A 22,779-nucleotide genomic window follows, 5' to 3' on the forward strand; every position below is an offset into this window, starting at 1 on the left:
TGGTATTTTTAGTAGAGACGGGATTTCCCCATGTCGGCCAGGCTGGTCTCAAAACTCCTGACCTCAGGTGATCTGCCCGCCTCAGCCTCCCAAAATGCTGGGATCACAGGCATTAGCCACCACACCTGGACAGAAATGTCTTTTTACAAAGGGCCCAATCCCCAGCCCCTGCTTTTCCCTGCAGGAGCTGACTCAATGCTCTCCTGACTGACAGCCCCTCAGCCCCATGGCTATGACCTGCTACCCACAGACAAAGAGAAGCCATCAGGTACCCGGGCTTCACTTTCCCTCCCACTCCCTGACCTCGCTGGCCCCTCCACCAATGCGTGGCCCACCCCTACCAGTTCACGGACACTGGTACAGGAACACTGCACCAATATCTTACGACAAGCACCCGCTCTGCCAAGCCCCCTCCCCTTCATTGGGACTCCTCTGTCCGGCCCCAGCTGGCCTCTCAGCTCCACTCTCACCCCTCCATTCCCTTGTCCTCGAAGTGGCCAGAGTGACCCTTTGCTGAGCAGAAGCTCAGTGACCACTCCCCAACCCCATATCACCCAAGCTCCACACTGAGCCAACAGACCCCAGGCCTCTAGTCCTTGCCCCCAAACCATGCAGCAGTCATGGCCAGCACGTGAAGGGCTGGAACATGTCTTGGCTGCAGGCCTTGCCCCACTGTGCCCTGGGTTGCCGTGGATGCTTCTGGGGACCCAATTTCTCCTGGTCTCTCAGTCACCACGACACTCACAGAGAAGTGGCTATGGGCTTGCTTGTCCCTAGCAGCAAGCAGTTTCCTGCTGCCTCCCCCATATCTGGCTATGGAGCAGCCCATGGCAGGCACCTTGCAAATGGTGGAGAAGAAGAGCAGGTGCTGGGAGCCAGGGTGCCAGGCAGGGTCGCAGGAGCAGGTTCTGGGCTCGCAAACTCCCAGGCCTTCCCTCAGCAGGCCTGGTGCCTCTGGTAGGGGAAATGAGGGGTCCCCAGCAACGCCACATTCAGAGGGCACTGGGCTCCCACTTGTCCTAGGGGCTAATGAAACATAGAAGCAGAAAGTGGCTGGGAGCAGCCAGGGATGGGGTTCCCACGGGAGAGAAGCACCTCAAGGATGCCCACGGGGGCACAGGTGGTCAGAGATTGGCCTAAGGACCAGGTTGCCAAGCGGAGCACGTCCCCACAGTCGGCACTGGAGAACGGGAGCCCGACCTAGGCTACGGGTTGCTTCACCCCTGCGTGGACCTCCCCCTCGGCTGGGGTGTGGAGGCTAAGCCTGGGGATCCAGTTGTCCCTGGTCCCCAAGCAATAGCCCCCTCTGCCTCCAGGGTGGGCCTGGAGCAGGAGGGGGGCTCTGCCCGGGGGCCGGGCTCTCTGGGGCCGCCGTCGCGCCGCCCCCTCCCCGCGCCGCATACCTTGCCCACAGCCGAGCAGCTGGGAGGCTATTTATAAAGGCGGGTGAGATCAGCGGCCGGCCGAGGCTATAAATTCACAGGCCGCGGCCAGGCCCCACAGGAGCAGCCGCCCGGGGCACCGGAGCTGCGGGCTGCGCGGCCGGGATGAGCACGAGCACGGGTGGTGTTGGGGACGACGACGGCGGCGGCGGCGGCGGCGGCGGTGGCGGCAGCAGCAGCAGCAGCAGGTAGGGCTCGGCTCGGGCACCCGGGGCCCCTGGCGTCTCTCACGCTCACTGCCCACCCACCCCACCCACAGCTCACAGGCCTCCTGCGGGCCCGAGTCCTCAGGCTCCGAACTAGCCCTGGCCACGCCGGCGCCTCAGATGCTGCAGGGGCTTCTGGGCTCCGACGATGAGGAACAGGAAGACCCCAAGGATTACTGCAAGGGTGAGGCTGGGCCTTGGGCACGTGTGGCCTGACGGCCACTACAAGGGACCTGGGCCCACATGGGCCAGATGGCCAATGGGGTCGAGGTGTTTGGGGGCCCAGGGGAGTGAGAACCCCACCACCCCAATCTATCATCTCCCCTTGGCAGGCGGCTACTACCCTGTGAAGATTGGCGACCTGTTCAATGGGCGGTACCACGTGGTGCGCAAACTGGGCTGGGGCCACTTCTCCACCGTCTGGCTCTGCTGGGACATCCAGTGAGTGCCTCCTTCGCCTTCTGGGCCCAGCACTGGCTGGGATCCTGTCCCTGGGTTTGGTTGGGGCCACCCTGATCCCTGCCGTGGGTCCTGCCAGGGCCACAGCCTACAAGGGTCTCGGTATTGCAGGCGCAAGCGCTTTGTGGCCCTGAAAGTGGTGAAGAGTGCAGGACATTACACGGAGACAGCTGTGGATGAGATCAAGCTCCTGAAATGTGTGAGGCACCTCCCTACCCACTCCCAGCTCCCCTGGAGCTGCCTGGGACCTGGCAATGCGGGTGCAGGGCCTGCTGGGGCTCTGTGGGGCAGGGCGGGGCTCCCCGAGGGGCAGCCTCCAGCTGGCTGTGCCAGAGGGGGAGGATCTGGAGGAACGGGCGAGGGACAGGAGGGGTTGGCGACCTTTCTTCCAGCAGGGCCCAGCTGGAGTAGAAGAGGGATACACTGAAGGGAGCTGTGGGCTTCAGGGCAGGGTGGAACTGTCTGTGGCCCCTTGGCTTTTACTCCAGGTCCGAGACAGCGACCCCAGTGACCCCAAAAGAGAGACCATTGTCCAACTCATTGATGACTTCAGGATCTCAGGAGTCAATGGAGTCCGTATCCTTTGCAGGAAGAGCAAAGCAGTGTGGCAGCCAAGGGCCAGCAAACGGGGGGCCCTCACTGCTAGAGCCTGTCTGCAGATCCACACAGTGGGCTTGCATCCCTCCCAGTAACGCAAGCCTCTGGCATGACCCCACCCCCAGGTAATTGTGTTTACGTGGAGGCAGTAATAAGCTAGCGTTGATTGTCCGTGGACGTTGCTGTCACCCCCAAACAGCAGGTGCTGCCTCTGTGGTGCTGCCTTCCCTTTGGGGGACTGCCAAGAGGCCCTATGGCATAACTGGCATGGGAGTGGGCTGGCCTGAGAGGCCTCTGTGCCTGCTTCTCCAGCGCCACCTCTAGGATGACCACAAAATGCACCATCCCAACTGGCATACCTGTTGAGAGCGACAGGGACACTATCGATGACACCAGCATACTGGTGACCAGGACTGCCCCGGGGAGGCCCTGCCTCCCCACCTCCGCATGGCCCAAGCCTTGCCGCTCCCCCAGCTGAGGGTGGGTGGGGCCTGAGCCGCAGCTGGTGTCTACTGTCCACCCTTCACTCCCGGCCTAGATGTGTGTATGGTGCTGGAGGTGCTGGGCCACCAGCTTCTCAAATGGATCATCAAGTCCAACTACCAGGGCCTGCCCGTGCCCTGCGTGAAGAGCATCGTGAGGCAGGTGAGTGCCACCCACTGGGCTGCCCAGCCTGGCCTGAGGGGGAGTTCGTGGAGGTCAGGTGCAACCCTCCGCAGGTGCTGCATGGCCTGGACTACCTCCATACCAAGTGCAAGATCATCCACACGGACATTAAGCCCGAGAACATCCTGCTATGTGTGGGGGACGCCTACATCAGGCGCCTGGCTGCCGAGGCCACGGAGTGGCAACAGGCAGGGGCGCCGCCCCCTTCCCGCTCCATAGGTACCAAGGGTCCACATGGGGCTGGGTCAGGGCCTCTGGGCCTGAACCCTTGCCTGAGTCTCTGTTCCTCCCTGTCTCCTGCTCCCCACCTACACTCCCAGTCAGCACTGCCCCCCAGGAGGTCTTGGTAAGTTGGGGGGCCCCTCTCTCCCATGCCTCCTCTCCCATCCGAGCCAACTGGAGGCCATCTCTGGAGCACACTGGCTTCACTCCCTGCTTCATGCACTCCCACAGTGGTCATCCCGAAAGGCCGGGTGGCTGGGCGGAGGGTGACTCCCGGGATGGTTCAAATGCCCCAAACTGCTCTTGGTGAAAGGATGCCGTCTTTCCCGAGTGGCCACTTCCGGCTGCCTTAGCTTGGGCTGAGAGGGAACACAGAGCACCCTGAGGCGGGCCAGTCAGGTCCTCCCACTCCTAATGGAGCTGTGGGGAGTGGGGCCACAGGCGGGGAGGCAGGGACATTCTGGTGTCCATGGGAGCCCTGGGGCCCGGAGAGGCCTCTTCCCTGGTGGCCATGCAGGGAAACCTCCACTTCATGCTGACTGGGGTGGGCGACAGGAACTCTGGGGTGACCCTGGCTCTGACAGCAGACCGGTAAGCTGTCCAAAAACAAGAGGAAGAAGATGAGGCGCAAACGGAAACAGCAGAAGCGGCTGCTGGAGGAGCGGCTGCGGGACCTGCAGAGACTGGAGGCCATGGAGGCCACGACCCACGCTGAGGGTGAGGGGCCACAGGGGGTACTGGGTCGTGGAGCACAGCAAAGGCTGCAGGGCATCTGCTCAGCAGCTGCCTCCACCCCGTCTCCCTAGACTCTGGCTTGAGACTAGACGGGGGCAGCGGCTCCACCTCCTCTTCAGGCTGCCACCCCGAGGGTGCCAGAGCAGGTCCCTCCCCAGACTCTTCCTCCCCCGCCCCGGGGGATGGCCGTAGCCTCAGCCCCGGCTCACAGACCTCAGGCTTCTCCGGCTCCCTCTTCTCTCCTGCCTCCTGCTCCATCCTCTCCGGCTCATCCAATCAGCGAGAGACCGGGGGCCTCTTGTCACCTAGCAGTAAGTTGGGTGGCGGGTGGCGGGCAGGCAGGGCTGGCAGGAATCGGACCACTTCAGTCTCCCCGCTCTGCCTTCTCCAGCACCATTTGGTGCCTCGAACCTCCTGGTGAACCCCCTGGAGCCCCAAAATGCAGATAAGATCAAGATCAAGATCGCAGACCTGGGCAACGCCTGCTGGGTGGTACGCGCAAGCCTGGGAGAGCAGAGTGGGGGGCCCTGGTCCAAGGGTGGAGGCACAGGGCCACTCTTGGGGAGCCCTGCCCCAGCCTGCAGTGCACACGAACCATCGGCTGGGTGGGCATCGGTCCTGCCCAGTCAACAGCACCAGGGCTGTGGCCAAGGGCAGGGGCCACTAGGAAGGGGTCAGCCTCAGCCTTAGATCACTGGGCCTGTCCCTCTTGGAAGATCTGGGGACCCCGAGGCTCAGAGCAAGCCCCACCGAGCTCCTCGGGTAGGTGGATCGGGGTGGGGTAGGAGTCCATGGGGGCAGGCCAGCCTTGGCCCTGGCCCCTGTCCCCAGGGCTCCCCTTGCCTCCAGCACAAGCACTTCACAGAGGACATCCAGACTCGGCAGTACCGGGCCGTTGAGGTGCTGATTGGCGCCGAATATGGCCCCCCAGCAGACATATGGAGCACAGCCTGCATGGTACGCCCACCCGGGCTGCCCTGTGCCCAGGGCCACCAGCCCACTGGCCAGCAGCCTCACTTCCTCCCCCTTCCAGGCCTTCGAGCTGGCCACTGGTGACTACTTGTTTGAGCCACATTCTGGAGAAGACTACAGTCGTGATGAGGGTAAGGGATGAGGGCCCTGGGCTCAGCCGCTCAGCCTCCTGGCCTCCAGGCCTGCCCGCCCCCAACCTCCTCTTTCTGCCCACAGACCACATCGCTCACATCGTGGAGCTTCTGGGGGACATCCCCCCAGCCTTCGCCCTCTCAGGCCGCTATTCCCGGGAGTTCTTCAACCGGAGAGGTGAGGGCCCGGGCAGGCTCAGGCCATGTGGCTGCAGGGAGGGTGGGACAGGGACCTTGGACTCTGCAACAGAGGGAACACTGGGTCCCAGGGGCCAGGGCCTAAGCAGAAGGCAGGCCTGGAGACAGGGACAGAGCCTGACGCCCGCTGGCCTGCCCACAGGAGAGCTGCGGCACATTCACAATCTCAAGCACTGGGGCCTGTACGAGGTGCTCATGGAAAAGTACGAGTGGCCCCTAGAGCAGGCCACGCAGTTCAGTGCCTTCCTGCTGCCCATGATGGAGTACATCCCCGAAAAGCGGGCCAGTGCCGCTGACTGCCTCCAGCACCCCTGGCTCAACCCCTAGGCCCGGCCACGGCTCCGCCTCCAGCTCTCCCTGCCTTGAGGGAAAAGTGGCACAGCTCCCCACAACTGCAGGGCAGAAGAGACGCTGGAGCCAGGCCCGGCTCTCAGAGCGTGTTCTGCCTGAGACCCCCAGGAGGGCCCTTGGAGAAAGTGTGTGTGTTCCTTTCTTAATAAAGCGTGGACTGAACATCAGTGCCTGGAGTGAGGGAGGCCCACGTCAAGTCTAGGCAGAAGCTGCTTTATTCTGGGCTCTGCCTACCAGGCTGGCTGGGGTGCTGGGGTGGGAAGGAGAATCCAAGGAGCAAACCAAGAAGGTCCCAGGGCCAGCCTAGGCCTCCACGGCCCGGCCATTGATGACGCGGATGTGGCGGATAATGTCCTGGATGGCTTCAGATGTTGTGCCCTGGCCCCCGATGTCTGGAGTGTGCATCTGTAGGACACAGGCAGGCTTGGCACACGCCAGGCCCTGCCATTCCCCGCTGTACAGGTGGCCCAGGGCTACCCACTGTCTCCTGTGGCATGCAGGGCTGGGACTGCCACAGGAGGGGAGTGGCACCAGCTAAGGGCCAGAAGGTGGTGTGGGATCCATTACCACCCTCCCCTGGGGACCACGGTCAGTGCATGAGGTGGGCTACAGGAGGCTGCAGGGGGAGACTGCGTGGGGCAGCAGGGTAGGGTGCAAGGGGAACCTCACATTCTCATTGTCCATGGACGCCAGGACAGCCTTACGGATGGAAGTGGCATAGGAGTGCAGCCTAGAGGACGGGACAGCCAGGTTTCAGTCCCTGGGGCCCGGAGGGCTGGCCAGGGGCTTGCGGGGCACCGGGAACCACTCACTTGAGGTGGTCGAGCATCATGCAGCTGGCCAGCAGGGTGGCCGTGGGGTTGGCGATGTTCTTATTGGCGATACTCTTGCCGGTGTTCCTCGTAGCCTGGGGAGGCAAGACGAAGGAGAGTGGGTGGAGGGCAGAAGGATGGTGACTCTGCTCCTGTGACGTGTCCAGAAGAGGCCACTCCATAGGGACAAAAGCCCACCAGCAGGTGCCAGGGGCCGGGGGAGGGTGTGGGAACAGACAGCTTATGGGGACAGGCTTTCCTCGTGGGGTGGTGAAAACGTTCTGGAATGACATGGTGGTGATGGCAGTACAACCCTGGATATCCAAAAAACTACTAAATCATGCACTTTGAACGGGCGAACCTGATGGGATGAGTGTGCCTCAGTAAGTCTGTGAACCGGAAAAAGGCGGCAAGCTGCATCCCTGCCCCCAGTACTCACCGTTTCAAACACTGCGTACACATGGCCATAGTTGGCCCCAGCCACAAGGCCTGGGCCCCCAACCAGTCCTGCGCAGACGTTGTTGACAATGTTGCCATAGAGATTGGGCATCACCATGACATCAAATTGCTGGGGTCGGGACACCAGCTACGGGACAAAGAGGGGGCTGGCTGAGGGCAGATTTGGGAGCATGGGTGACAGAAGTCCAGGGTGCCCAGGGCAGGGGTGGCACTGGACAGGCTGATACCTGCATGGTGGTGTTGTCCACAATCATGTTCTCGAAGGTGATCTGGGGGTAGCGGGCTGCCACCTCCCTGCAGCACTGGAGGAAAAGCCCATCGCCCAGTTTCCTGGTGAGGGGTTAGGAACAGGACACCAGCTTGGCCATCGCAAGTCAGCCGGAGGCATGGGGCATGCAGAGGCCCCAGGAGGCTGGGGTCTGAATTCTAACCTGTCCCTCACCAGCAAAACGGACAGAATCCCACCCTACCTCCCCTAAGTGTGGGCTCTGGCAATGCCTCGAGGGCAACAGGGCACTCGCCTGGGGTGGCCCCTCGGTGGCTAGCTGGGCTTTTGGACCACAAATCCCTGAGAGCAGGCCCAAGCAGGCCACTGCAGCTGCTTCTGGACTACTCTCAGAGGGGTCAGGGGACAGGGGGCATACATGATGTTGGCCTTGTGCACGGCCGTCACTTTCTTGCGCCCGCTCTCCTGCGCCAGCTTGAAGGCGTACTCGGCAATGCGCAGGGACTTGGCCTTGGTGATGATCTTCAGGCTCTCCACCACTCCCGCCACGCTCTGAGGAGGGGATGGGGAGAAGAGACCCATGTGCTACTGAAGAGCGGCACTGGCCAAACAAGCTGGTGTGACGGGGCCACAGTGGGAAGCACCCCAGCTGCGTATTTCTGACTTCTCCCTCGGGCACAGCCCCTGCCCTCTGAGGGTACGCCTGTCCCTGGTTCCTTAAGCTCTCCCCTTAATCTTGACCCTAGGGGGGCTCATCCTGGGCCGCCCATGCACACCTCATGCTCCAGGCTGCTATACTCGCCCTCTGTGTTCTCCCGGACAATGAGGATGTCTATGTCCTTGTGCCGGGTCACCACGCCTGGCAGGCTCTTACAGTGAATGACGTTGGCATAGAGGTCCAGGCTGGTGCTGGGAGGGGACAGAGAAAGAGGCTGCTAGGCCTGACAGGTGGCTGACTGGAGCCAGACTCCGCTGGCTCACCCCACCTTAGCCCCACCGAGCCCCCAGCCCGCACACCCGGATCTCACCGAAGGATGTTGTTTCGAGATTTGTGCGACGGTGGCAGGTTATGGTTGGTTTCAATGTTGCCTGCAAAACACAACACAGGCTTAGTGGCACTGCCCATCCCCACCCCACTTCAGTAGGGCAGCTGAAGTCTGCCAGGGTCAGGAGAAGACTTGGGGAGCAAAAATGCTGAATGGAACAATAGAATGCAACTCCCAGTCTAAGCCCCACAAGGCTATATGCTCAGGGATCTCGAAGGGTGCCTGGTGGAGCAGGTGCTCCATGAATAACCACTGAGCGGTGGAATGAACAAGTCAATAAATGAATAAAGGCTGGCAACCGGCCAGGCGGCCATGCCATTCCCTGTCCAGGCTCTGGAGCAACAGAAAGTGACCAGTCTTTACTAACAGGCTGGCCGGCCAGGCTGGAGCTAGCAAGGTGGCCTTGGTGGTGTTACTGCCAGGACCCCACGTCAAGGCACCACACTCAGAGGCAGGCAGGGGCTGCCTGGAGAAGGCCACGGATTGGCCGGGCCCTGCCCTACGACCCAGGACACCTGGAGTAAGGGAAGCAGAGGCTGGTGGCCGCTGGAGACAGCAGTCAGAGGGTGCCAAACAGAGGCCACCTGCTGGTGAGCGCCACCCCGTCCAGATCGCTCCACTGAGTGCAGGGCTCCCCTGTGGCTGGCACGAAGGCCCCTCCACTTGACTGCCAGGGCCTGGGCTCCTCCCGGGCTCATTTTTGCTCACACGCTCCTCACACAGTACAGGTAATGGGCTGAGTGTGCAAAATGAGCGATGGAAGCAGTTTAAGAACCTCAAGCGAAGCCCCGAGAATCCCTGCCTGGGCTGTGCCATCCACCCCCAGGCTGGCTGCAGCCGAAGCACCAGGCAGAGGGTCAGAACTACATCTCTGTGATACCTGGTTTGTGAAGAAAGACGTTGAGGGTCAAAGCTGACCCCAGCAGAGATGACTGTCTCAAGAAGGAAGGAGGGCTGGGAGGGAGCCCATCAGGGAGCCTGTCACTGGACAGACGCACACACAGCTGCTCCCACTCGAATACCAGCATCATAGCGCAAACAGGCCTGAGGAGGCGTCCACCCAGTCTCCAAGCACAAGGGTCCTCTCTAGTCAGACAAGCCCTGAAATCAGAGCCGTGGGACCCCACAAGAGTCAGCTCAGAGGGAGGTAAAAGAAATCATGCAGGCTGGGCGTGATGGCTCACGCCCGTAATCCCAGCACTTTGGGAGGCTGAGGTGGGCGGATCACTAGGTCAGGTACTGAAAATACAAAAATCAGCTGGGCGTGGTGGCACATGCCTGTAATCTCAGCTACTCGGGAGGCTGAGGCAGGAGAATTGCTTGAAACTGGAAGGCAGAGGCTGCACTGAGCCGAGATTGCACCACTGCACTACATCCTGGGCAACAGAGCGAGACTCCATCTCAGAAAAAAAAGCAAGAGGCCGGGCACGGTGGCTCAAGCCTGTAATCCCAGCACTTTGGGAGGCCGAGACGGGTGGATCACGAGGTCAGGAGATCGAGACCATCCTGGCTAACACAGTGAAACCCCGTCTCTACTGATAGTAAAGATACAAAAAATTAGCCGGGCGAGGTGGCGGGCGCCTGTAGTCCCAGTTACTAGGGAGGCTGAGGCAGGAGAATGGCATAAACCCGGGAGGCGGAGCTTGCAGTGAGCTGAGATCCGGCCACTGCACTCCAGCCTGGGCGACAGAGCAAGACTCCGTCTCAAAAAAAAAAAAAAAAAGAAAGAAAAAAAGCAAGAAAGAAAACAAGAAAGCGGCCGGGCATGGTGGCTCACGCCTGTAATCCTAGCACTTTTGGGAGGCTGAGGCGGGTGGATCACAAGGTCAGGAGATTGAGACCATCCTGGCTAACACGGTGAACCTCTGTCTCTACTGAAAACACAAAAAAAATTAGCCGGGCGTGATGGCGGGCGTCTGTAGTCCCAGCCGCTCGGGAGGCTGAGGCAGGAGAATGGTGCGAACCCAGGAGGTAGAGCTTGCAGTGAGCCAAGATCCCGCCACTGCGCTCCAGCCTGGGAGACAGAGCAAGACTCTGTCTCAAAAAAAAAAGAAAAGAAAACAAGAAAGCAAGCAAGCAAGAAAACAAGCAAGAAAACAAGCAAGAAAGCAAGCAAGAAAGAAAGGAAGGAAGGAAGAAAGAAATCACACCTAGGGCCCCATCCTGGCCCCTGGCCCTGGAGCTCACCCTTCAGGGCCACACGGTTCCGGCGGATGGCCATGATGGCATTGCGAATGTCGTCTTCATCAGCGTTGGAACTCACGTGCACCTCTTCAAAGTCCACTGGTACACATGCGTGCCTGAGGGAGAGCAGGGTCAGGGAGGCTGGCCCAGGCCCTCCCCGCACCTCCTCCAGGAAGCCTGCCCAGGCTACCACTCTCCTGTTGCTACCTGCCCTGATCTGGCTCTAACTGAGAAGGGACTGGGCCCACTTTCACCAACTGATGGGGATGTGCTTGAACTCCACAATGCACACTGTGGCAGGACTGGTGCCACCTTCCCCAAGCCCAGACCAGCCTGGCGCCATCACAGGCCATGCGACGCAAGGCCTGGGCTTACAGGTAGTCCTGCCATGGCCTCACCAAGTGCTTCTGGGCGCAATGCCCCTCTTGGCACAAAGTCCTCAGGGCCCCCTGGCTGAGGACAATGCGGGTACCCAGGAGCTCCATACCTGAAGACAGACTTGACATGCAGCATGAGCTCCGGCCCAATGCCATCCCCTGGGATCATGGTCACTGTGTGCCGCCCGCCATACTTAGCTGATGGAGGCTGTGGGAGGCAGAGAGTGAAGGTGGGCCTTTGGGGATCCCACATGCCTCCAGCTCGGCCCCCATGGGCTCCAGCTAGTTCCCTTCTTCCCATTGGCGCTGACTCCACAGGCCACCCCGTCACAAGGTGCCAACTTGGGGCAGCCCCGTCCCAGACAGGGCTGCTCATCCAGGACTCCTGAGTCAGCAGCAGCCCAACCCCACCTGGAATTTAGTCAACCCCAAAGCAACCAAGAGCCCCCCAAACCTAACAGGCAGAGAAGAAGAATACTCACAATTGTTTGTTGCTAGAAAGGAGGAGAAAGGAAGAAGACATAATTAGCCAAGGTTCCAAGAGCAAGCTGTGACCAGGAAAGTGGGGCCTTTTCCCGGGGGGATGCTGGCCAGTACAACTCCCAGAAGAGGGGTGGGTAACCCGTGGGGACCGCATCTCAGAAGACAGGACACAGGCCGTGCGCACACGCGTACGACTGCAGCCACATGGAGACAGACACATGCGTGGGCACGGGCAGGTACTTACTGAAGAGATGCTCCTCGAGGGGACCTCGTGGGCACCTAGAACCTGGCAGAGACCAAACACCAGAGGTTGGTTTGATGTCCAGCCCAGAAAGCCAAGCTAGAAGGAAAAACGGACCGTCCCCACTGTGCCCTGGCGGGTCCCCTGTCTGTGCAGCATGGCCCACTGCCAGGGGCACAATAGACAATTAGCTCCGAAGCCTCTGTCCCCAGGGCCGACCCGCTGGAACACCCGGAAAGCAGAAGGCACTCCAGCCTCCTGCCTCCTTCGGCTCTTCGGAAAATTTATTTATTTATTTATTTATTCTTTTTTTTTTTTTTTTTTTTTGAGACGGGAGTCTCGCTCTGCCGCCCAGGCTGGAGTGCAGTGGCCGGATCTCAGCTCACTGCAAGCTCCGCCTCTCGGGTTTACGCCATTCTCCTGCCTCAGCCTCCCGAGTAGCTGGGACTACAGGCACCCGCCACCGCGCCTGGCTAGTTTTTTGTATTTTTTAGTAGAGACGGAGTTTCACTGTGTTAGCCAGGATGGTCTCGATCTCCTGACCTTGTGATCCACCGTCTCGGCCTCCCAAAGTGCTGGGATTACAGGCGTGAGCCACCGCGCCCGGCCTCGGAAAATTTCTTAAAAGGCGTGTCCCTGCCCTCCCTTCTCTTTTTTGCTTCTGATTATTTTCTTGGCCAGTTATTCCTGCTCAGCGATGCTTGTAACATGCGAAAATTGGCAAACTAACCCTGGTACAGCAGAGAAATCATTACGAAAAAGCACAGATCCATGACAACAGTCATGTTATCACTTCGCTGAGCACTTTTCCTTATTACAGAAGCGGCATGTGGTCGCTACGGAAAACGCAGAATAGGGAGATAAGAAGGTAGTACCCAGCCTTCAGCCTCCCTGAGACAAGTACTGTTGGCCCCCTGGGGAATGGCCCTGCGGTGTTAGAAACTGAAAACAAATGTGTAGGGACATCCAGCCATTTCTGGAAGGTTGCTAACAGAAACCCAACTCTAGGAAGGCCTTCGGAAAAGACCACTGGATGCCAAATGTCCCCAACGCCCTGCCTGGAAATGCCGGACAGCTTCAGAGCCAAAGCTGCCTAAGCCAAATGTGCCAGGTGCCAAGTGACCTGCTGTCCTGGAAGAAGCCCCACCTAGGAACACACCTGAGATGGTGGCAGAGCCAAGGTCTTCCCCGTTACTTGGGGATGTCCTGCCACTTGACCACCAGACAGGAGCAAACTGTTCCAGCCAATGGCAGAAGCATCACAGCCATTGGCCAAAGAGCCATGCCTTCCTGCTAGAAGTCCAGAAGGCTCAGGTGGAGTCTGACCTCTCCCTGTCTGTGTGTATCTGGCTGGCATTCGCAAGGGGCCCACTTGCCCAAGCGCTGGCAGTGCAGATGTACCACTCATCAGTCCAAGCCAGGGGCTAGGAGAGGATGACCACAAGGACCACAGCCCCGAGTGGAGCTCAGCTGATCTGTGTGGCACCTGGATCTGCAACCACAGGCACAGTTGGGACTTTTCTGTCTTCTCTCTAGCGCTCGTCAGCATCTGAAATCATCTTATTTGGGGGCTCTTGTAAGCACGCAGAAGGTGGCTTCGATGGACCTTCCTCCAGGGAGCTCTCCCTGATACCCTAAGGCTACTGAGCTGGGATCCTAAGGTCCTACTTACTCCCTTCCCTAGGTCATCACTGCATTGCTCCCTCCTCAACCCCTGAGCCCGAGAGGAGGGGCCAAGTCAGTCTGGTCCAATACTGTCACCCTAGGACCCAGCACAGCACCTGGCCCAGAGCTAGGACATAAGGAACATTTCCCGAGTGAACAAGCACCTCAGAAAATGAAGAAAGAACTGGAGACTAGGAAGGCCTCGGTCCAAATCCACCATCCACTCCTCTCAAGATGGCTTCATGGCCTCATTTGAAATTCACAGAATGGAGGTACCTACTTTCCGTGACTGTTGGAAAGATTAGGCGAGAGGAGGTGTGTGAGTTGCTCACAGTAGCTAGTGCTACATAGCACGCCTGCCCCTTTACCCCACTGGCACCTCAGGTCAGAGTTCAAGGCTGGTGTCCCTGGGGGGTCACAGGTGGACCCCTGCAACTCCGAGCAGTAGTTCCTCCTGGGCTTCAGCTGCAGCAGCAAGCCAATCTCCTGAGGGCATGGACCTCCCTCACAGATGGCAACATCACCACCAGGGCTGAACCTCTCCGTCACCCGGTCCCTGTGCCAGGTGTTCCTTTGGACTTTGGCAAAAGACCCAGAGAGCGCTCCAGATGGACTTCCCTGACCGTACTGTACAGATGCAGGCACTTTCCTTCAGGAGGTCGCAAAGGCTCTGCCTTGTGCCCTGACTTCCCTGTGAAGCCACCAATCAAAGGAGCCAGGTGTGAGGCAGGATGCAATATGCACACACCTCCCGCTCTCCCATCACCCTTTCATAGTTCCACAGAAAGAAAGAACATCCACAGCCTACATCTTATGCCTGCTGAGGCTTCTCTCTTTGGCACATTTCTGTCGGACCATGTGCCAATGGCGGCTGCATGTTCTCCCATGGCGTCCAAATCAGTGGGATCCAAGACCTGGGGTTCCTCTGTAAGGGTTCCCATACCCAGGACAATCAGTCTCAGGGCAAGGCACTGCCCAGCTACCCACCGTTCACTGTCCCCTACTCCCACCCCAACGCACACACAAGCACACACACGGGAGGTCAAAGGGGAGGCACATGTCTTCACCGACAGCCTACAGGAGCCCAGTTGCTAGAGCCATCAGAGCCTCTGGAAAGCCACTATATGCTGCCGTCCTTTCAGCAGCAAGGTGGGAGAAGTCGGCATCGTCAAGAGAATTTCATTAGGCACAAGCACCTCCCCCAGATGTCAGAAGGAGAAAACACAGCAAGTAGAGGTGTCCCTGGGGAGTGGCAACAAAGTCACGGAGTTCTGGAAAGTCAGAGTTGACAGGATCCTTTGAGAACATGAAGTCTCCCCTCCGGGTTCCAAAGGGGAAACTGGAACCCACAGAGAGGAGAAACTGGCCTAAGGTCACGCACTGGGTCAGTGGGGGAGCATGGCCTAGAAGTCAAACCTCTTACCCATCAGGGCCAGGTGCTGGCTCACAGCTGCTTCAGATGGTTTCCAGCCCACCTAGAACCTAAATTAACCTCTTCTTAAATAAGTGTAAGGAAAGAGGACTCAGACCTGAATACGCAAGACCGCAGACCGAGAAAAGCAGAAGCAAAACCCCCGCAGCCTCAGAAACCCTAGCTCCTTCCCACTCCAGGCGCCTCGGGGGAAGGCATCTGGGGCTCTAAGACTGTGGGAGGATGGGGTATGACTAGCAAAGTCCGGTTCTTTGCCACGGGGACAGGTGGCAAACTGGTCAACGAGACGGGAACCCGTGGAGAAATTTGAGTCCCGGAACCGGATTCCCGAAGCGGTTTGAGAAAGGCAGGCCGGGATACGTGAGTGACTGCGTCAGAAGGGCTCCTTCAAGGACAGTAAGGAGGTGACAGCCGCCGTGGCTCACTCTCCCGGCCCGTCCGGAGCCCCCTCGCCACCCGATGCAGACGCCCTGGGGGAGCCGGCCCAGGGCCAATTTCGGCCAATCCCCTCAGTGACGGCGGAGGCGGCCAATCAACCCCGGCGCGCAGCCCTCTCCTAGCCAATCGGACTCCAGACTGCTTCGGGAGCGGCTACCCCACCGCTCCCCCGCGAGCGCTGCCGCGGTCCGGTGGCCCTTTCCCTGCTCACCTCCCAGGGACGGCAGAGAAGGGCTGGCCTGAGCACTGCCTTCGCAGCGCCGCCGGCGACCGTCGCTACCTTCAGCGCCATGACGGAAAGTGACAGCCTCCGCACGTCCCGACACGCAGACACCGCTCTCGCGAGAGTTCGACGGGGTGCGAAGTTTCGGGGACCGGCGCGGGCCCGGTACTGCGCACGCGCGCGGTCTCACCGATTCCCACGCCCCCTTCCGGCGCCTAGAGCGCCGCTGCCGCCATGTTGAGGGGGGTTCGCGACCGGCTGGGCCCCTGGCTCGGGGAGGGGCCACGTCAGTGCTGCCAGAGACGTCACAATACCGGCCCGGCCCTTTGGTGCACGATTGGCTGCCGCTGTCACTTACGCGTCGCTCTTCCTCGTTTGCCCCTCGTGTTCATGGGAGCTCGTTTTCTTTTCCTCTAGGCAGAGAAGAGGCGATGGCGGCGATGGCATATCTCGGCGCCCTGGCGCTGCTCCTGCTGTCCAGCCTCTCCCGCTGCTCAGGTAGCGGCCCAGTCGGGGCTTCTTTCTGGCGAGCCTCTGACCCACCCCACGTGGTGTTGCGGGGAGGAGGGATGCGGGGGTCTGGCCTTTCGGGGTCCGTCGCTGAGGGCCGGGCCTTCTTCCGAGAGGCAGGCGGCCTTGGGACGCGGGGACCAAAGCACCTCGGGCACATTTACCGGCAGCCAGGCTTTTCCTTGTCTGCCCATACGAAGAGGAGTCCCGGAGCCTCCACCGTGCGCCTGGCCCCCAGCTCCAGCACGGAACGTGACACATGTCCCCGCTCCCGCTCCCTGCGGGGTCGGACCAGAACGAAGCTTTGTAGCGCTGAGCGATCGCAGGGCTGGAGGAGCCACATGAGCTAGGAAGGGACCTCAGTGAGGAGAGGGAGCAAGAACGGGGCGAGTTAGATGGGGAGCCAAAGGTGCGCAGGACCTTGAGTGCCAGGCCGAAGACTGGCTTTTCCGGAGGGCCCTGCCTTACCCTTACCAAAGTTTTCGGCAGAGCCGACCAGGGGTCCCGTCGATTTGCGTTCATGAGGGTCTGAGGCTCCAGAGTGTGTTTAGGAGGTGGCTGCAGCAGCCAGTCCCGGGCCCGGGGGCCAGGACTGGACAGGGGTGGCTTTCTGCACATTCCCTTTTCTGCCGTCCTTTAGGCCAGTAGCCTTGCTGCCTGCAACGTTTTGCCAGTCTAACTGGCCTCCCTGCCCGCACCCTCTTGTCTGCTCCTCAGGAATTCCCTGAGTTATAGCCAGGGACTTATCCAGAGGACAAGCCTGGCATAAAACCCTTCGGGGGCTCCCCTGCGCCACAGGAAGCAGGCCCAACTTAGGCGGGACACAGAAGGGCTGGTAGCATCTGGCCCATGAGAACGGCCTGCACGCTGTTCCTAGGGATCTGCCTCCTGTGGTCCAGACCCAGAGCCTTCTCTGACGTCCTCTGCTGAAGCCGTCATTCTGCCAGGGCATCACAGTTGGACAGCTGGTGACTGAGAACGTTCCCATTTTGGGGAGCGTTTGTTTCACACCGTCTGATGTAGGCGGCAGCCTATCTTTCCTGTGGGCCTCTGTGGTTATGGAGAAGGCTAAGACAGGGTCCTTTCTCTCACAGCTAACAAGTTGTGCTTGTGGAACCAGAGTCTCTCCCGTTTGCTTCCTCAGGAGACGCTGGGGCCAGTCTTGGCCTTCTGTCAACTGGCCAGGGGCAGAGACCCTTTCTCATCTCGAAAGCCCCAGTGCATTGCCTGCCTGCAGCCCCTACCCCCGATGTCTCTGCTGAGGATGCCTTCAGTAACTCGTCCAGGCCGTTTGTGGTTCTGAATTGAGGCTGGCCTGGCCCCCTGGCCTCCGTGTCATAGGTCCAAGCGTTGGCATGTATTGTCCAGTGAATCCAGCGCCCACCTGCCACCAGCACACGCGTTCGCTCTTCCTGCACACCTCCAGAAAGCCGGCCTTGCCCCTCTCCAGTCTGCTTTCACAGCCATCCCACCTACCTTGCCACTGCATTTGTGACCGAGCACTTGGATCTGTCTGGATCCCACCTGGAAGGGGCGGGGGGATCCCGTGCGTCCCCAGCTGATCGGTGTTGTGAGGCAGGGCCCGGCCATCCTGCCCTCAGACTGGGATACTCGAGCTGGCCTTACCCAAGCATCTCTCCCTCTTCCTTGCAGCTGAGGCCTGCCTGGAGCCCCAGATCACCCCTTCCTACTACACCACTTCTGACGCTGTCATTTCCACCGAGACTGTCTTTATTGTGGAGATCTCCCTGACATGCAAGAACAGGGTCCAGGTGAGACAGTGGGGTCTCAGACAAGAGGGCGGGTGGGGGGTGCTCCTTACTGCCAGTTGATGGGGGACCCATGTCGACAGAGATTCCAACTCTTGGGGTGCCGGAGAGATCGGGGCACGGCAATGCCAGATCCTAGCCAGTGTTGACAGGTCACCTTCCTCACCTGCTTTGTGTGCTGTGCCTACACGAGGTAACACTGGGCTCACAACCTGTTTCCCGAATGAGTATCTGAACCGGGAGAAAGGGCAGCCCACCCTGGTTGCCATTGGCCAGTTTGTCTGTGTGGGTGTTTGGTCTTTGTTTTTGTTTTTTGTTTGTTTTGAGATAGGGTCTCACTCTGTTGCCCCGGCTGGAGTGCATTGGCACGATCTTGGCTCATTGCAGCCTCCGCCTCCCGGGTTCAAGAGATTCTCCCCTCAGTCTCCTGAGTAGTTGGGATGACAGGTGCTCACCACCATGCCCAGCTAAGTTTTGTATTTTTTGGTAGAGACAGGGTTTCGGGTGTTTTAACTTCAAGATTGAAGAGCCTTGGCCTTGGCCCCTGACCTACGTTCCCAAAAGTCCAAAGAAGGAAATGGGGCCTTTTTTTTGGGTATGGCCCTCTTAGGGTAAAGCACCCCTTGGGCAGCCCACTGGGCAGCCCTGAGCGCAGCACCTCCCTTGTAGACTCAGGAAAATCACTCGGCCCTTTTGATCATCCCGCCCTTGCTCACAGTCAGCAGAATTCCTGTGCGTCCAGTTAGGTCCGACCATGGGGATCTGGCCTTGTGCCTCCGTAGTGAAGACCGACGCAGAGGGCCAGTCACAGGGTTGGTGAGTGTTACCTGGAACCTCCTGCCAGGGACACTGCAGCCCCCAACTGGGCCTAGCCTACCCATCTGCAGGCCATGTGAGCAGCGCACAGGGTTCCTCTGCCTACACCCAGAGAGGGCAGAAGGTGACCCTGCCTTTGTCTCCACCTAGAACATGGCTCTCTATGCTGACGTCGCTGGAAAACAGTTCCCTGTCACCCGAGGCCAGGACGTGGGGCGTTACCAGGTGAGGGCCGAGGGTTCCCTTGCCACGGGGCTCCCTGCTCCCGGGTATGACCTGAAGCCCCAGGGGTGGCCGGTCAACCAGGGCCAGGGGCTGTGGGCTCTGGCTGCTGGAGTGCTGTGGTGTGGGCACTGGTGGGCAGGGTGGCCCTTCCGTGTCTACTCTGCCCACACCCTGCTCAACACACCCAACCCAGGTGTCCTGGAGCCTGGACCACAAGAGCGCCCACGCAGGCACCTATGAAGTCAGATTCTTCGACGAGGAGTCCTACAGCCTCCTCAGGAAGGTGAGGGCTCCCGCAGCCCACTGGGCTCCCCTGTCCCTGGGGAGCAGGATGGGCCGGGTTGGGAGGCGCTGGCAGCGAGTCCTGAGCTGGGTGGCCTTTCTGTGATCCTGTCTCCTTCTCAGTGTCTCTCGCCCATTTCTCTCCTTTCCTTTTCTGGGGCTCTGGCCAGCGTTCCTATCTCTTTCCCCTCCCCTTCCCACCCCCGCACGCTGGGCACCCCTGACCCTGACACCTCCCTTGCAGGCTCAGAGGAATAACGAGGACATTTCCATCATCCCGCCCCTGTTCACAGTCAGCGTGGACCATCGGGTGAGTGGCCTGGTCTGTCCTCCTTTTTGGAGTTGTTGGGCTGAGTGAAGGTTCTCATCCTCTCCACAGCCCCGGCTCCGCTGCTGGGCCGTGATTGGCCAGCATGTCTTGGTTCCCCTGGTGGAGAGTGACCAGCGCTGGCTGCTCTGCTTGCCTATACCCACCTGAGCTGGCTTGTGATCTCCTTTTTTTCAGGGCACTTGGAACGGGCCCTGGGTGTCCACTGAGGTGCTGGCTGCGGCGATTGGTATCGTGATCTACTACCTGGCCTTCAGCGCAAAGAGCCACATCCAGGCCTGAGGGCGGCACCCCAGCCCTGCCCTTGCTGCCTTCAATAAACATCACAGGACCTGAGGCTGTCGGCTTGCGTTATTGTGCCTTCCCCCGACTGGGAGAGCTGGGGGCCCAGCGTCCCCTTGTCTGCCTGGCCAGCAGAGGCACCAGGCGGGAAAGGGGCAGGCTTTGGTCCAGAACTCCCCTCCTTCCTCCCAATGAAGCCCTCTGTCTGGTCCCCACAGAACCCTGTGTCCACCTTCCCAGTGTCTCTCTCCTGGTTCTGGTGAGGGCAGTGGGCTTGGCCAACTCATCCCCAGGTGGCCCCACAGGCTCCATGGGGAGACAGCCAGCCTGGTCTCCATTATAGCTCCTGTGTTGGAAGCCCCGGGCCCAGTCTGCACGCAGAGGGGTTTCCCTGCGCCGCCCTCAGGCACAGCAAGTTCCCCCACCCTGCCCATGCGGTGTGCAACTGTCTGGGCTCAGCCCCTCCACACTCCACACCCTGACCACACCACCTTGCTTCCAGTGTGCTGCGCCTTCATGGGATATTGGGAAAATACACGCCCATGGCCAGGTGTGGTGGCACACACCTGTAATCCCCACACTTTGTGAGGCCGAGGTGGGAGGATCACCTGAGGTCAGGAGTCTGAGACCAATCTGGGCAACATGGCGAGACCCTGTCTCTACAGAAAAATTGGCTGGGTGTGGTGGCATGCGCCTGTACTGCCAGCTACTCGACCTGGAGAGGTCAAGGATGCAGTGAGCCATGATCACACCACTGTGCTCCAGCCCAGGTGACAGAATGAGACCTTGTCTCAACAAAACAAAACCCCACCTGTGAGGGGCACATCAACTTCCTCCTAGAGACCCCTCTCCCAAGAGCACCCGTGCCCTCAGGATACCAGGCAGGCATCCCGGCCTGACACACCTGCAGTTCATCCTGCACCTCTCCCATCAGCCTGTTTTTCAGCTTGGCACATGCTGGCTCCTGACTAGCTAATGGCATTCCTTAGTGGCACTGAGGGCCCGTGAGGCAGTGAGGGTCTTGGGGACCAAAGGAATTGGGTGCAAATCCCAGGTGAGCCCTTCCCAGCTATGGGACCCAAGTCAGTTTGCTCAGCTGTGAGGCAGTGACAGTGCCTACTCCAAGGTGTCAGGGAGTCCACTGGTACCAGCCATCAAACTCCTGATGTCTGGGTCACCCATTGGCTGTTACTGGAGAGAAATGGAAATCTCCAGAGGCTATTTTTTTTTTTTTTTTTGAGACGGAGTCTTGCTCTGTCGCCCGGGCTGGAGTGCAGTGGCCGGATGCCAGCTCACTGCAAGCTCCGCCTCCCGGGTTCACGCCATTCTCCTGCCTCAGCCTCCGGAGTAGCTGGGACTACAGGCGCCCGCCACCTCGCCCGGCTAGTTTTTTGTATTTTTTTAGTAGAGACGGGGTTTCACCATGTTAGCCAGGTCTCGATCTCCTGACCTCGTGATCCGCCCGTCTCGGCCTCCCAAAGTGCTGGGATTACAGGCTTGAGCCACCGCGCCCGGCCTATTTTTTTTTTTTTTTTGAGACAGAGTTTCGCTCTTGTTGCCCAGGCTGGAGTGCAGTGGCGCAATCTCAGCTCACTGCAACCTCCACCTCCCAGGTTCAAGCGATTCTCCCGCCCCAGCCTCCCGAGTAGCTGGGAGTACAGGCGCCGCCACGGCGCCCGGCTAATGTTTTGTATTGTTGGTAGAGACAGGGGTTTCACCATGTTGGCCAGGCTGGTCTCGAACTCCTGGCCTCAGGTGATCCATCCATCTCGGCCTCCCAAAGTTCTGGGGTTACAGTCATGAGCCACTGTGCCCAGCCAAGGCTGCTCTGGAAAAGGAGGAAAGGCCCAAAACCTGCCTGGGAGGTAGGGGCTCCTCAGTACTTCCAGCTCAGTTGCCAGAGAGAGTGGCACTCTGAGGGGCCGGGGGTGTCAGGAGCAGGTGTAGGCTGCCTGTGACCTGGGTCTGTCTGCCAAGCAGTCTTGGGTAGGGGGGTCATCTGTACAAGCAGGGAACCCTCTTCCCACCCCAGGCCTTGGGAAGGGGGTTGGGTGGGGCCAGCTGCCAAGAATGGGCAGGCTCCTAGGAAGAGCTGGGCGCTCACCCCAGAACAGTGCAGCAGGAGCGTTAGGGCTGAGGGGCCACACCAACTTTGCCAGCAGATGCAGTTTCCAGATTCCAGAGGAGACCCAGCAGCCTGTGCAGGGCAGGTGGCTGGGGCAGGCCAGGTGTGGCAGGCACCGGCGCGGCTGTTGGGCACCCAGTTGCTCTTTTTAGTTCTGGCTCTGCCACGAAGCCTGATGGCAGTGGGACCCGGACGTGAAGTTGCTATTCCAGGTAGCCAAGTGCTGCCAGCCTTTCTGGCGCCACCTCTCCCTGAACCAGCCAAGGGACTCCAGCCTCCAGGCCCATCTGGGCCCACATCCCGTGAACACTGGAGGGCACCCCACCAGAGGAAGAAGGAGGATGCCTTTAGGACCATCCAAGTGAGGCCCCCAGCAGCTAGAGGGAGGCCAAGGGAACAGTTTGACCTCCATCTCCAATCAACTCTGGCCAATGCTCTGTGGCAGGGGCTGGGCCCTTGGAGCCTTATTCCCCCGAGGGGCAGGGTTAGGGAGTTGGTCAAGGGTTGGATGTGCCAAGCCTTCATGGGGGTGAGGCCCTGAGGGGTGGGGGAAGCTGTTATTTCTAGCCCCTGCCCTCTGCTCCCCTTCCTGCCACCTAGCCAGCAAGCCTCTTCCCCTCTTCCCTGCTGGTGGGGTGTGATATGCCAGGCCTTCCCTCCCAGAGCTGCTATGCGTCAGAGAGGCAGCCGGCACCCTTGTGATCCAGACTTCCCTGCAGCGGGACTCCAGGCTTCTGGGAACAGGCACTGGGACTTTTCCTTCACAACCTTCTTAGCATCTAATCTGTCACTGACTTGCTGCCCAGATCTCAGTACTTAGAGAAGTTTAAATGAAAAAAAAAATTTTTTTGAGACAGAGGTCTCACTCTGTCACCCA

At 59.8% G+C, this 22,779-nt stretch overlaps 3 protein-coding genes and 1 long non-coding RNA gene across 6 annotated transcripts; 2 read left to right on the forward strand and 2 right to left on the reverse strand.

Moving 5' to 3' along the window:
• Nucleotides 1-74: 74 nt before the first annotated feature.
• Nucleotides 75-4,540, reverse strand: LOC115898578. Its single transcript, XR_004058270.1, has 3 exons — nt 2,010-4,540; nt 839-1,026; nt 75-125 (listed from the first exon to the last, which is right to left on the reverse strand). It is a non-coding gene; the product is annotated as an uncharacterized LOC115898578 (long non-coding RNA).
• SRPK3 (SRSF protein kinase 3) lies at nt 1,468-6,171 on the forward strand. Of its 3 annotated transcripts, none has more exons than XM_030933478.1 (15): nt 1,468-1,630; nt 1,702-1,832; nt 1,981-2,089; nt 2,219-2,306; nt 2,596-2,683; nt 3,243-3,349; nt 3,424-3,589; nt 3,691-3,716; nt 4,180-4,309; nt 4,399-4,638; nt 4,719-4,819; nt 5,177-5,284; nt 5,361-5,430; nt 5,516-5,608; nt 5,771-6,171. In XM_030933478.1, exons 1-15 carry the CDS (start codon nt 1,548-1,550, stop codon nt 5,953-5,955), a joined length of 1,725 nt encoding a protein of 574 aa, XP_030789338.1. In that variant the 5' UTR covers nt 1,468-1,547; the 3' UTR covers nt 5,956-6,171. The 3 variants fall into 3 exon arrangements, with proteins under 3 accessions (XP_030789338.1, XP_030789337.1, XP_030789339.1); XM_030933477.1 differs by having other exon boundaries at nt 1,508-1,630; nt 4,177-4,309; XM_030933479.1 differs by having other exon boundaries at nt 1,518-1,630; nt 1,709-1,832; nt 4,177-4,309.
• A 5-nt stretch (nt 6,172-6,176) lies between these two features.
• IDH3G (isocitrate dehydrogenase (NAD(+)) 3 non-catalytic subunit gamma) lies at nt 6,177-15,827 on the reverse strand. Its single transcript, XM_010361740.2, has 13 exons — nt 15,554-15,827; nt 11,811-11,852; nt 11,566-11,577; nt 11,194-11,291; nt 10,710-10,822; nt 8,505-8,565; nt 8,253-8,385; nt 7,895-8,028; nt 7,478-7,580; nt 7,231-7,377; nt 6,792-6,886; nt 6,649-6,709; nt 6,177-6,384 (listed from the first exon to the last, which is right to left on the reverse strand). Exons 1-13 carry the CDS (start codon nt 15,632-15,634, stop codon nt 6,283-6,285), a joined length of 1,182 nt encoding a protein of 393 aa, XP_010360042.1. The 5' UTR covers nt 15,635-15,827; the 3' UTR covers nt 6,177-6,282.
• A 43-nt stretch (nt 15,828-15,870) lies between these two features.
• Nucleotides 15,871-19,836, forward strand: SSR4 (signal sequence receptor subunit 4). Its single transcript, XM_010361741.1, has 6 exons — nt 15,871-16,063; nt 17,729-17,847; nt 18,811-18,885; nt 19,079-19,168; nt 19,412-19,477; nt 19,673-19,836. Exons 1-6 carry the CDS (start codon nt 15,997-15,999, stop codon nt 19,775-19,777), a joined length of 522 nt encoding a protein of 173 aa, XP_010360043.1. The 5' UTR covers nt 15,871-15,996; the 3' UTR covers nt 19,778-19,836.
• Nucleotides 19,837-22,779: the final 2,943 nt, after the last annotated feature.

Source organism: Rhinopithecus roxellana, chromosome 7 (genome assembly GCF_007565055.1).
Source record: "Rhinopithecus roxellana isolate Shanxi Qingling chromosome 7, ASM756505v1, whole genome shotgun sequence".
Classification (NCBI taxonomy): Eukaryota; Metazoa; Chordata; class Mammalia; order Primates; family Cercopithecidae; genus Rhinopithecus; species Rhinopithecus roxellana.

Coding starts and splice junctions, on each gene's coding strand:
- SRPK3 (XM_030933477.1), top strand. CDS start 1,548: ATGAGCACGAGCACGGGTGGTGTTGGGGACGACGACGGCGGCGGCGGC. Junction 4,310..4,398: donor GGCCACGACCCACGCTGAGG/GTGAGGGGCCAC, acceptor CCGTCTCCCTAG/ACTCTGGCTTGAGACTAGAC. Junction 5,431..5,515: donor AGACTACAGTCGTGATGAGG/GTAAGGGATGAG, acceptor TTCTGCCCACAG/ACCACATCGCTCACATCGTG.
- IDH3G (XM_010361740.2), bottom strand. CDS start 15,634: ATGGCGCTGAAGGTAGCGACGGTCGCCGGCGGCGCTGCGAAGGCAGTG. Junction 11,853..15,553: donor TTCTCTGCCGTCCCTGGGAG/GTGAGCAGGGAA, acceptor GGTCTCTGCCAG/GTTCTAGGTGCCCACGAGGT. Junction 8,029..8,252: donor ATAGCAGCCTGGAGCATGAG/GTGTGCATGGGC, acceptor TCCCCTCCTCAG/AGCGTGGCGGGAGTGGTGGA.
- SSR4 (XM_010361741.1), top strand. CDS start 15,997: ATGGCGGCGATGGCATATCTCGGCGCCCTGGCGCTGCTCCTGCTGTCC. Junction 17,848..18,810: donor CATGCAAGAACAGGGTCCAG/GTGAGACAGTGG, acceptor GTCTCCACCTAG/AACATGGCTCTCTATGCTGA. Junction 19,169..19,411: donor CCTACAGCCTCCTCAGGAAG/GTGAGGGCTCCC, acceptor CCTCCCTTGCAG/GCTCAGAGGAATAACGAGGA.